At 43.8% G+C, this 13540-nt stretch overlaps 1 protein-coding gene across 2 annotated transcripts in view; it reads right to left on the bottom strand.

Annotated features, from left to right (window-relative positions):
• NAGPA (N-acetylglucosamine-1-phosphodiester alpha-N-acetylglucosaminidase) overlaps window positions 1-13540 on the bottom strand; it is a 330108-nt gene that overhangs the window by 278407 nt on the left and 38161 nt on the right. Inside the window, exon 2 of one of the 2 annotated variants that reach the window (XM_069615430.1) lies at window positions 10000-10488. In XM_069615430.1, the coding sequence (XP_069471531.1) occupies window positions 10000-10488 (489 nt within the window). The remainder of the gene's footprint in view (window positions 1-9999; window positions 10489-13540) is intronic. The other variant, XM_069615431.1, reaches the window with a different exon arrangement.

Below are 13540 nucleotides of genomic sequence, written 5' to 3'. Positions count from 1 at the left end.
AGAGTCTCGGCCCAGATAGTGCACGGCTGGTCGTCCAGGCGCTGTTCCTCTTCCTGCGCTTGTTTCACCAACAGCCGAGCACGAGTCCCTCTCTCACTGGCCCAGGAATAGTTCTCTTATTAGGGGCTGCATGTCAATCATTATGACGTACCAGCTCTTCGAGAAGCTTCTAGACTCACCCTTCCAGGCAGCAAACATGTTTTCCCCTGGAAAGTTACAACTCAGAAACAGCCAGTCTTGGCTCCCAGGCTCTGTGTACGTTGTTTTGGCATTCCTGTGTTATTAGTGCACCTGACTCGCAGCGCGAAGAAGAGCAACGCTGTGCACAGCTGTGGCTGGCTCCCAATGACTGCGTAGAGCCTCTTGCAAAAGCTAGATGCTTATGTCTTCAAGAAGGGTCTTCGCAGTTAACCCCTTACAAGCATACGGGCTCACCCAGTTCGAGAGACCTGGCTGATTTCAGCATTTTCCTCCACGCTTCGAATAAGCTCTAATACACACAAGATGGCTCAGTAGGTTAGTGCAACTGCAGGTTACTGCAAGCGCTTAGAGACTTTTCACGACAGCCGTACGTACTTTCTTTTCAGGCATGAATGTAGAAAAGGTAGATACCGGTCTAGGAGGCATGTTAAATATTTTACATAAATTAGGTTTATATTTAAGGAATAAATCATTCAGTTCATTAAAAGAGATGACCCCATCTACATCTCCTATGACATCTTTTATCTTCAGCACACCCTTTAATATCCCACCTGGGCCAATACAGCATCCTATTGTTTAGTAGTGGAGCAGGATTGTGCCATAAAGAGGCCTCCTTGTTAAGGTAAATGTTTTCACCATTTTCCTTTAACCATGCAATGAGTACCCCTCTTGAAGCCTTAATTGTAGGGAGAACACTCCCAGCCAGAGGCATCCGATTGATTGAATATGTTATCTACATTTAATGGATGCATGCCGAGCCTTCAAGGACTATCCTCCATTTCTCCCATAAACCAATAAGCCGACTTCTTAAGAAGGAATCCCTTGTAGTATTTCTCAAGATCTAGATACCCAAATCCACCCTTAACACTTCTAAGAAATAGCAAGGAATTTATGCAGCCTTGCCTTCAGCCCAAATAAAATCTTGTAAATCCTTATCAATCTTATTGAGCATGCATTTGTTAAAAGGCAAACATAATGATTGAATGATATACAATGCTTTGGGCAAAAGGACCATTTTTATTGTATTCATCTTCACCCAAATTCCCAATTCAAGTGTACTCCATTTCCGGATTTCCTTTTTCATGTTCTCAATAACTTTAAATACTTTCGTTTGCACAATTCTCTTTATGTCGCGTACTAAAATAATACCTAAATATTTTACCATATCTTCAGACCACCTGCAGTTCTATGAATCAAAGTTTTCCTTGCAACACTCCAACGAACGTGGTAAGATTTCAGATTTCGACCAGTTAATCCTGTGCCTGGACAATTCACCTACTTCCTCATACATTTCTTTAAACTTACCACAAGACTCGCTGTGTGTTGACAAAAGAACAACCATACCATCTGCATTTGACAGTAATTTGTATTCTTTCACTCCAATATTTATTCCTTTAATGCGTTCCTCTTGACGAATGTATGCCGCTAATGGTTATAGGGCAATATTAAATAAAAAAGGAGTTAAGGGGCATCCTTGTCTAGTACCCTTTTCCAGATGAAAAATGTCCAGAATCATTCAATTCACCCTTATTTGAAAACAAGGACCAAATCCCAGGTTATTCAATGTATATTCCAATAAACGCCAATTCACTATCAAATGCCTTCTCTGCATCCAAAACAAATCAACACTGCATCCCCTCCATTCCTATTATATAGTTCTAGAATATAAATTAGTCCTTATGTTATCATAACAGTGCCTCTGCCTAATAAAGCATGTCTGTGAGTTATGAATAACATCCACTATGTAATTATCTAACCGATTCACAAATATCAATATCAACATTAAGCAATAAAATTGACCCATAGGTTTCACACTTGTTATGACCTTTGCCCTGTTTAGGAATCAATGTTATTAATGATTCCTTCATAGTAGGACAAATATCACCCTCATCCAACATATAGTTATATAACTCACATAAAATGGGTGCCAATTGCGTCGAGAAGGATCGGAAGGTTCTACTGGTAAGCCGTCCAACCGTAGAGATTTGCCAATATTCAAATGCTTAATGGCTGTAATAACTTCCTGAATTGACAGTCCGTCTAAAACAATGTTTTTCGGCATTCAAGCTACGGAAGTGTAATCTTTCCAAAAAACTGGTCTAATTCAGAATTAACGGTTAAATATTTTCAGAATAGAATAATTGGTAGATTAATACTAATACCAGTATTTGATGTGTTATCGGCATACCAGAACCATAAAGTTTGCTTTTTACTAATGTTTGCTCAGACATCCCTTTCAGTCTTCTTGCCAATAATCGACCCCAGTTATCCCCATTTTTCCCCAAAACCTGTTTGGTATTGTGACGATTCACAAGGTGTTGTCACTTCTCCTCAGGGGGAGCCCTTTTCCATAAGGCTAGGGAGGTGTGGTAGCTCCCCAATAGTCCCCCTAGGGGTGGTATAATGCGGGAGGACCTCATGGGGAGGGATAAAGATGATCACTGGGGGTACAGCCCAATAAATGTTGCTATTCCCTGACATTCCAAAGCCCTCCTTAATGTCCAAAGCCACTACATGGAAAGCAAGCCTATGTATTGTTGCAACATAGGGCCTAAGATCAAATGTACTAGGACGAGGAACACTGGTACGAGGTGGCCCCAAGGAAGCATGAGGATGAAGCCAATAACAATGAAGGACCTGTGTAATCCGCATGGGAGGAACTGGATACAAAATATAAAAATTAACGAAGGACTGTTAGTAGAGAGAAGCCCTGCCGCAAACCTGAATGCAGCCATAACAAGAAGCACACTGGTGGCGAATGCAGCGGTATCCAGTCCTGTTGGGGAAAGCAGCCGGCGTCCGAAGTCGAGAAGCAGAGAGCGGCAAGAGGACGCCAATGGAGTTCTCCGCCTGCCGAGGGAAGGCTGACCGAATCCCAAAGCCAGGAAGATGCCACGAAGCCACAAGTGCAGACGAGGGAATCCCAGAAAGGTACCAAAGCCCCTTAGGAGGTAAGAGGAGGTACATGAGAACCATAGGGGACCCAGGTGTGTACACAAAGTCTAAGGTGGCTTTTCCCTGGCCCAGTATTAGCAAGGACGTTAATGGGCACAACGAGAGAAGAGTCTGGAACCCCAAGAGTGAGAAGACTAGCACCAGAGGAAATCTTCCTCAACGCAGTGGTAACGAGGAAGTGTGAGAAACCAAAAGGTGTCTCACCCGCTAGTCCCAGGGAGTTCTCTCAGGTGACCAGGGCACAGCCATCACCTTTGGATCCAGACCTTAGGGGTGGGTCAAAGAAGGAGGATCACCTGGGTGAGGGGTCTTCGGGGAGTAGGAGTGGGACACCAGATGGCCAGACACAGTATCCCTAACTTCCCTGCAACCCTTTTACCCCATCCTACCCAGTAGGATATATGGAAACTCTTACCCCTCCACCCCCCTTTTCCTGCACTGCACAAACATTTTCACATGGACAGCCCGCTCTGGGGAAAAACAGACTCAAACCCGAACTGTGTACCTGACATGTCCCACTACCATGGTCAGGCAATTAATTGTAATCATTCACACCCGATTTTCATTAAAACTTCCCCACACGGATAAAAGGCAGAGCACGAGAGCACTCTGAGCGAGGCAAAGCACAAGAAAGAACAGCAATTTCGAGATGGCAGCCGAATGAGGGAAGAAAGATGGCAAACCACGAAGGGTGCACAAGGAGGGAGATACCCTTGACCTTTCAGGCAGAAAGCCGTTACTTTCTAGACACCTTCAGATTTCAGAGCAGAAGGCCAAGAAACCAGATTGAAGAATCCTGTATTGTGTGTCAGAGATACACAGGGCCCTCCTGCACGACTGCTGCATGACAGATTGAGTAGGAGAGAAGCCGCAGCGGCCGTGGTACTAGGCTCCAAGATCAAAGAAAGAAAAGATGAAGAAGAACTGGTGTGAATCAAAGTGGTTTTGCGACGGTTTAAGCAAAACCCATCGCACAATCGAAAGTCTGGTTTTTGATGCAAAGGGGTCCGAGCCCAAACGAGGGGGAATCATGGTCCGAGCCGAACGAGGGAGACCAACCGAGAACCTGTGAATGTGAAAATCCTGATAAGAAAGGAACTTTGGTGTTTGTTACGTTAGGCCCTCTGCATTAAGAGACTGTCATTGGCAGAGAGACGTTTGCAGAAGGCGCTGATACCTATGCTCTGAACGGTTTCTTTTTTCTCCACCTCTTATTTATTGCTTGGTCAAATGCCCCCTTGTTTCACTTGTTTTTCGGTCTTTTATGTCCAAGCAATAAATAAGAACACAATTCTATACCGAATGGTGCAGAGTCCTGGAGTTTACTTCCTTTTGTGCAACATACAAGCAACGGTTTAGGCTTATTACCATCTAATTCCAGTGAACTGCGACACAGAAGGATCTATTTTCTTGAATACTAACACCAACCAACACTTATGAAGAATATTAGGATCTGCAGAGCTCGCATATCAGCTCAACCATATAAGCCACGTCTTTTTTGTTTGATCAATTACAATCACACTATCAATAATTGAATATGTGATCATGAAACAATGAACTTGCTCTTGCCCCTGCATAGCTACAATCAGCAGAACGATCCAATGTGCTATCCATGACACAGTTAAAGTCTCGTTGCAAAATAATATTCAGATTCTTGAATTTTGACAGACATTTGGCCAACTCTTTAAAACAAACAAAAAAGAAGCGCTCCGCCACGCAGCCCTACAGATACAGGGTTTATCGGCCACTTTTGCTCCCTAAAAATTGGCAAATACCCCCCCCCCCAAAAAAGAGGGACTAAACATAGGAAAAAAAAAGACATGCAGAATCTTGCGCCCCTGCTTTCACCTTCACAGCTCCATGGATATGTTTGGACCAGTAGTACCACTGGCAGAAACTATTTTAACTGCGTCATTGTAAGAAGTAAACATATCTTTTAATGTGCATGAATAACTAGATGCAAAGAAATAAATATTACCAAAACATTTCCGTCTTTCAGTTAAAACATATTCACTCGCTTATAAAATACTCGTTGGGAATTGGACTTACATTTTTACTCCCATAAAAATAATTTTACTCCCAATTTATGGGGATTAAAATACTCCCACTTCCAAATCTTATCTGGAGCACTGCCCCCACAGTCCATATATGGAGCTTAATATGGACTGAAGTGTAAATCTATTACCATCCAGCATGACTAAATATCATTCTTCCTTCCTCATCTTTAGTAACTGCCTTTACTTCAATCTGCATATTTCTAAGAAACAGAATGCGAACCACTCTTGATTTGCTAGAAAGGTAACTAGAAAACTGCAGAGTATCTCTCTAGTTTACCAAGTAGGATTGTTCTGTAAACAGTAAGTGTGTTTCCTGGAGAAACACTGCATCTGCTTTTATTCTCCATAACTTAGCTCAGATCTTCCTTCTCAGTTGTGTGATAGTCATTCCTTAAACATTCCAGGATGTAAATGTGATCAGACCCATACCATCTTATCTCAATAATAATGTAATGAAGTATTAGATCTCTCAACACTGTTGTGTCAGCAGTGTAAGGAAGGCATGGGATCAACAGTAAGACAGACAAGTGAACACAGTTCAAGGGTGTTTATTGAACTTTCACATGGGTGAGATAAACCCCTACCTAAACCTAAATCTACAGATGGGAGCAAACTACGACCATCAAATAATAATAATAATGTTGTGCTGGAGTCTTGTCAAGTAAAAAGGGCCTATACTAAAAATGAAAATATTGCCAAACATTACTACTAATGTACAAATAATGTAGGGAGTTGGGGTGTGTTCATGAAAAAGAAAGAAGTGTTCACAAAATGTTAAGTCAGGATTTTCAGCCCCTTGGCTTCCCTTCCCACGTTTTCAGCACGGGACAAGGCGGTTCACTCAAGCAAAGCACACACTCTGGCTTCTGGGGCACAAGGATACAGTTCCATTTACACAGTTCAAGACCTTCTGGGTCCAAGTCTCTTCGGTTCTCGCAAGTCTCTCGGCTTAGAGGGTCTGCTACACAAAACAATACGATAACGTCCTTTTCCTCTTTCCAGTATTCATTTTTGGGTGTTCACCCTGGACCCTCTCGGCTTGGCTCAGATCCCTTTCCACATCAAACGTTTCAAAACAAAAGCTCAAGGCTGGATCACCCTCTTCCGGGCTCAGATCCCTTCCAAACTAAGTTCAGATAATTCCTTCTTGGGTGGGGCTCGGACCAATTGTGATGCACTTAAACTATCGAAGATTTTCGAACGTGCACAGGTTTAGCTTGACCCATTGCATGACCACTTTGATGTCATTAATTTTACTCACAGTCAGCATCAGTTGGATACCTAACAGAGACTTTTGAACAGGCACCCACGTGGCTCCGGACCACTATGGGTATTGTATCTTTTTCTGGGCCACTCAAGGTTCAATTGCAACGTTCAAATCATCTCCACGTCATTCTTTGCAAACACCTCACACACTATTCTCTTTGTACAATGTTGCTGCTTGCAACCTTGGTTCAAAACACAGGCTGGTTTGCTATCAGTCTCTCTAACTCAGCAGCTGTGCCGTCTTTTCTGAAGCAGCTTTGTTGTAGGAGCCAAGGACAGTACCACTGCGGCAATCGCTCGTCCCCATCTTGCTCATCGACATGGCAGAGCCTCGGGTACCTCTGCCACACTGTTAAGGTTTGATCAGCCTTAATTCCTGGTCTTCGGTTTCTTACTTTCCAAGGCTCACAAAATTAACTTTAGAAGTCACGGGTACTTCCTTCCTTGTGACTCTGATCTTGCCATCCTTCCTCTTGTATTAAACTGCCATCTTGGAATTGCTGTTTCCTCATGTGGCTTGCCTCGCTCTGAGTGTGCTTTCGTTCTACACCTTTTAGCTGTGTGGGGAAGTGTGATGGAAGTCAGGTGTGTGTAATAATCTGTAATTGCCTGACCTTCCCTGTCCATGGTGTTGGGACATTTGAGGTATACGATCTGGTGTTAGTCCATTGTCGCTCACTGTCGACTGTCCGTGAGAAAGGGTTTGGGTTGGAAAAGGGAGGGGGGGGTTGAACTCCTAGGTATCCTACCTGGTAGGATGAGGGAAAGGTGTTATTGGGAAGGGGATACACTGCATCTCACCCTAGGGTGTCCTACTTCCACTCCCCGAGGGCCCCTCATCCAGGTGATCCGCCCCCACTGGTCCACCCCCAGGAACTGGATCCAAATGTGATGGCCATGTCCTGGCCACCTGGATGACAGATCCCTGGGACTAGCGGGTGAGACACCTTGAGGTGTCTCATAAAATATGCCCTAATTATCCCATTTACATTTTTAGGATATAAATCAATATGCGTAAACATAGCCATGAGTGAATATCGCACATATTGGCCTATATATAGATATAAACAAAAACCAACAGCTATATCTCACAGATATTTCATACAACAAACATAAAAACATAAAACATGAAAACAAAAGTTCCCTATTACAGCTGGATTCTCCAAACTGTAAATCCTAATCTAGCTCCAATATATACATTTGCCAATATGATACTGTCAAAAAATTCTCTCCCTCCCAACTGGGTTTTGTGAGTAATTCGACCATCCGCACGGTGGGTGTGCACCCACCTGGCTTAAAAAAAAATGTTATATGAAATTGAATGAGCGTAGGTCAACCTCCGGAAAATGTGTGGGGCTAATCTGCACACATTTTTCTATGCTCACCGCACAACATACACAGACCTGTGTACTCTGGGTGGATACAGCCTACAGGCACAGTTCCCCCGTCACATTTAGTTGGAATGTGGCACCCAGGAGTACATCATGGCATCTCAAAAGAGGGAGGGGAAAACTTCCCCCAGCCATGGCCAGCCTAATAATTAACAAAGGCTCCATGGATCCACCCTATCACTTGATGGTCCTGCAGGACGGTGGCAGCAATTAAATATAATTAGCATACTAATAGAATATACCTCACCTCACACAGGCCCACATGGGGCCTAGCTGTAGAGGCTAACAAAAGACAGAAAAACACCAGACAACCTTTGATATGCACTGTGTCAACCTGAAGCCAACTCCCGCCCCTAAGTATCAAGGAAAGTGAAGTGTCATATCTGGTACATGTGTTAACAGTAGGCAACCCCCAATCATACCCTCTGAAGGGGGACCCCATTCAGAGGGTATGAATATGTGATTTGATGGAGACCGAAAGTCTGTTCTCGCCAAACCTTCAAGGGAGACCTGCCTTTAATCAGGAACCACAGGGAGCTCAATTAAACAGAGACCCCCTTTGATCCACAACAGACAGGAAGATGGGTGGGACTTAGTACATATTTTCTCCCCTTTACCATTCATGTTGCAAAGCACTCTGCTTATGACCTCACTCATGGCAGAAGATTGTTTGTGGGGATCCAGGATTGGTTCATTAAGGTAAGCTTAGCCTACACCAATCAATGGGGCCGATTTGGCTTTACAAAAGCTCAAGTGGCTGCTCGAGTCACTACTGCTGCAAGGGAGCCTTGCTAGAAACCTCTATAAAAGGGAGAAAAACAAATGCCATGCTCACACTGAGCTGCCGCTGGCATAAAATTGTGCTATGATAACTTTATTTGTAAAACATAGACAGATCGGATAGCAGTCTCTGAAGAAGGGCTGGGGAGATGGTAAGTAGCTGTGGGAGGTCCTCAGTGCCATCAACCAAGTGTCAATGTTAAAAGGTGTTTTGTATGGCGCACAGCTATCATTAATATTTCAGATTCTTGAGAATGGAGTTCCTAACAAATGTTTGGGTGGCCGGGCCTTTTCAGTGGCTGGCCCCAGGTTTTGGAATTCGCTGCCTGAAAATTTGAGAAAAATTGAGGATTTCTTATCCTTCAAAAAGCATCTTAAAACGTTTCTCTTTAGATAAAGCTCAGAGATACCTACGCCCTTTGACAACTGGGTTTCGTTTACATCTTTCATGACCATCAGCTGTTTGAGCGACATGATGCCTTGAGGGATAGGACGCTATACAAATAAATTGACTGGTTGTTAGAAGGGAATATACCCACTTAACCCTGGCTCGCTCACATGGCATAGCCCCATGACTACATGTCCTATGTACCAGGTTCCAGGAGGAGAATTATGGACTGCAGACAAAACAGTGACCTCTGCAACCCTCCTAGTCCTACCATTAAGACCATTAAAGCAGGCATTGAATAGTTATGGACCATGGGGAGGGCTTATGTGGACGGAAGGCAGGGCTGCAGAATAGTGGACTCCTTCAGAGAGTGCAGGAGGTGATGGACAGCAACTGTCGAAGGGAAAGATGAGCTTCCTTTTCTGCTTCCCACCTTGTCAAGACAACTCTTTAATGGAACGTAGAACACTGAACAACCAATTAAAACGAGTGTGCCTTCAGCTGGCCTCATGTGATAGCGGTTTGGCATGCTAGTACCCTTTTTTTTTTTTGTAACCTCCCGCAACCAATTCAATAACTCTCGCTCACTTGAGTCAGGCCTGAAAAGACAACAGAACCGTGTATCTAGATAAATAACAGTGAGTTAACACCAAAAGAGCTCACACCTTGCAATGTCGCTCTTATCAAAAAGGAAGCTGCTGCAACAGTTTTTGGCACACAGCAAGGGAACAACCGCTATGTTTTTTTTGCCCAAGGCCTTTTACTTCGCAAGAATACTCAAGCCTGGAAGGAGTAACAATGCCCATGACACACATCTTCCGTAAAATGCTTGTGTTTTGACGCTACAGGATTTCAAACCTGGGAAAAGTCTCATCATCAGAACTTGGGATTGTGCTCTGTGTGGACCATCAACAAGGTACAGTAAAAGCCTAGGGGTCTGCATCCCGCGCCAAGGTCTTACCCAAACACCATGGTTCCATCTGCTCGGATGCCGAACTGGGCATTCTGAATTCCATTGGCATTGCGCACGAGTCTGCCCTCACTCACAACATTCCCAAGACACTCGCCTGTAGCTACATTGAAGAAACCTCCATTTTGGGCCACAAAACACTGTGCCAAGCGAGACGTGCCCTCCACAGTTGATAGTCTGTTCTCCCTGCATCCTCCAAGCCCACCAGGCTCCAGCACAGAAAACGTCCTCAAGGGATTGTTAACAAAAGTGAAATGTCCATACACCGCCTTTTTATTCCCGTTTTCCCCCAGAAAGTGTGACACAAACACTCTTGTCGTCGCCACTGGAGGTCCGGAGATGCGACTGCTGTTGACTGATTCGTGAGTCACGTTGCCATGCACTTTGGGTTGACAATCCCTTACATGTCGGTGATGATGAAGAGGGCCGTGCTTTGAAGTAGACAAATACGGCAGCAACAAGTCGTCGTTTAGAGAATTTCTGAAAGAGACAAGGAATGTGGGTTACATTTGTAACAAAATCCATCAAGAACAGTCCAGTATAACTTTTTTAATTATTAGTTATTTAATTGTATAGCGCTCAGACCCAGAGGTATCACAGCGCTTGTACATGGTTATTGCCGAAATGAAAACAGCAGTACAGGAAGTCAAGGCAGAAACAAGTTTCAAACATCATTGTCTCATTCTCTACTGGGCTTGTGGGAACACCAAGGGCTATTGCATCGCATCCATTGGACCGAGTAGGGGATCTTGGATAGAATTTTTGCACATAAGACCTTTCATCAGAGCAACCCTGCAACGGCATTCTGAACGAACTAGCAACAAGGTAGTGGGATTTTGTCTTTCGGAATAGGTTCTCAGAATCAGTTCCCACTCACCTCCAACTACCTGCTTGAGTCTCAGTTTTTCCACAAGATTCGACTTCTTCCGAGACTGGACCCCCGCTAGAAGGGAAACTGTGGGTGTGTGTATTTCAGGAGTAATCATATAGTATATGCAGGGGGGTAAGGTTACTCCTATAGTGGCAGGAGGGAGTTAAACTTCAGAGTAAGCAGGGAGAATATCCCTACAGTTAAACGAGAAGGGAGATGAGCCTGGTGGCCAGCAGGGGAGGGTGGTTACCCTAGAGGGTTGGTCAAGTGGTTGAAGGCTTGAGTGTGTTCACCTGTACAGTGCAGTGTGGACTGTACATTAAACCACCTCCTGAAAAGGGGATAAACAAGCTGTTCGCTTGTTTTACAGAAATAGATTTTCCACACCGTTTATCATTTGGTGATAAGTGTAAAAAGAAAATCAGTATTCATCAATTTGTTTGTTGCGTGGGCTCATGGTCCCAGGTATGGTCAGCCATACATGGGAACATGAGCCCACGCAACAAACAAATTGATGAATACTGATTTTCTTTTTACACTTATCACCAAATGATAAACGGTGTGGAAAATCTATTTCTGTAAAAACAAGAGAATGGCGAGGTATCCAGGATAATCCCTGACAATACAGCAAAGGAGGTGTGGGCTTCACCTCGAAAACACATCCTGTGACCTTGCATTTAATAATAAGGACACCATAACAAGTAACAGGATGGTTCCAAACCTGGGGCCCCAACACAGAAATCTTCCTTTACAGTCAGCTTACTTGCATCCCCAGAGGGAGAAACAAGGAAAGAAGACGATTTTCAAAAGCTCTCAAGTCTCAATCGAAAGTCTTTAAAGAAACTCCTATTGGGGTAAAACAGCACAGGGGAAACCCCAAACACACATGTTACCAAGACCACTCCAATTTCAAACTAATTTGGAATCTAAACATGGACCAAGCTCTCTAGATGAATGCAAATATTGAATCATAAGGCATGTATATATCTAATCAATGAATTTGAATTGAATTTTCTGTTATAAATCCCTCCCGATGAGCCAACAGATTTGGTTAAACACATGTAGAGGGCACTACTATTTAAGAACAATTTTTGGAGGATCCTTTTTGGAATAAAAAAGCCTCATGATACAACAAACATGACTTTTGGAACATCATTTAACCTATAGTTAGCGTTAACTTTAGGTGCGCTAGAAGGTGACTTGAAAATTCTGTTCTTCATAAATTGTGACACACTCGGCAGTCTGAGTGTTACTAGTCACCACCAAGCAGCACCCAAATTACCTTTATCAAAATAAAAAACACTGTCAACCAAAGACCAATTCACTATCAATTGTATTTGAGACTGCAAATGTATAAACAGGAGTTAACACATTGTTAAACCACAGGAACATAAGGGGGTTCTCCCTAGTGTCAGAAGTGGGGATTACCCCTTTACGGTAAGTAGGAGGAAACGGGGTGTTTGTATTCTGATCAACACTAGATGGGAAAAGGATTCAAAGGGTGAGCAGGCAGGTACAACCAAAAGAATCAGCAATGGTGGGGTAATAAGCCCATCAAGTCAGCGTGAGTGGGGGAAGTAGGGAAATGCCTCATATACAATCAGCAGGCAATGTGACCCAGAAGGTTGGCAGGATGAGATCGCCACAAGATGATTCTAAAAAGGGATAGCCCCAGAGTGAGCAAGGTTAAACCTAGAGACAATTCAAGTGGGTCATCACTAGCGGGTAAGCTGGAGAATTAGCCATAAAGGTTCTGCAAGGAGGAACATCATCAGAGGAGCGTTATCCCCAGAGAGGGAGCAAGGAGTCTAACCCTACTGGCATAACAGAGGTTGCTCCAGTATGGTCAAATGGGTATGTGGGGGGTCACCAAATAGGTTCAACAGATGATAACCTAAGAGGGTCAGCAAGCGGGTTAAGCGCTGTCCATAGAACAGGGGTCTGCCGCCATTGGCTTTCCAGATGTTATGGACCACAAAAGCCAATAGTCAGCATAGTCAATGATGAAGGATCAGGGGGATTTGTAGTCCAAAACATCTGGAGAGCTGCAGGGTGCAAACCCCTGCCCTAGAAAGTGAGCAGGGGGTTGGGGGATGAGGGGGGGTAATACTATAGGGTAGCTGGGCCTAGAGGATTAGTAGGAAGTAATCAAGCAGAATCTGGAGGAAACCTTACAGAGTGTGGGAAAAGGCAAAGAAGTGTTGTTTTTCTCTTTCGAATTCACAGGATGACGTAAATATAACCCATAAGGTCAGCGGAGTTACAACACAAAAGGGTCAAAAGTATGGTGGTCCCTCCAGATTCTGCTTCGTGCTAACTCTAAAGAATCATCAAGGATCCAGAAATAAAACTGCAGAACAATGACAGCTTGGGACAATCTAAAAATACCCAATGGCGGATTATCTGGATGAATGAGAGGGTTTACAAAAAATGTTTTTTTTTAAAAAGAGCCAGCGGGTGAAGAATACGGCCAACGTCTAACGGTATATAGAGCTGTGAGAAATCTAATGGTTTTTTCCCCCCGTTTACTCTCACTTTTTAACCAGTAACCATACCCAGTTCCTCCCATCTCAGCCAGGAAATATAAAGGAGTATACATATTCTCTGAAAACTACCTGTTCCACAATGCCTCAGATACTGACAAAGAGAAGGGAATTCACC

The sequence above is a fragment of the Ambystoma mexicanum genome, chromosome 9 (assembly GCF_040938575.1).
Source record: "Ambystoma mexicanum isolate Mex_15411 chromosome 9, UKY_AmexF1_1, whole genome shotgun sequence".
In the NCBI taxonomy this organism is placed as follows: Eukaryota; Metazoa; Chordata; class Amphibia; order Caudata; family Ambystomatidae; genus Ambystoma; species Ambystoma mexicanum.
The sequence above is the reverse complement of the archived record's forward strand: the minus strand, read 5'-3'. Positions and strand labels throughout refer to the sequence as shown.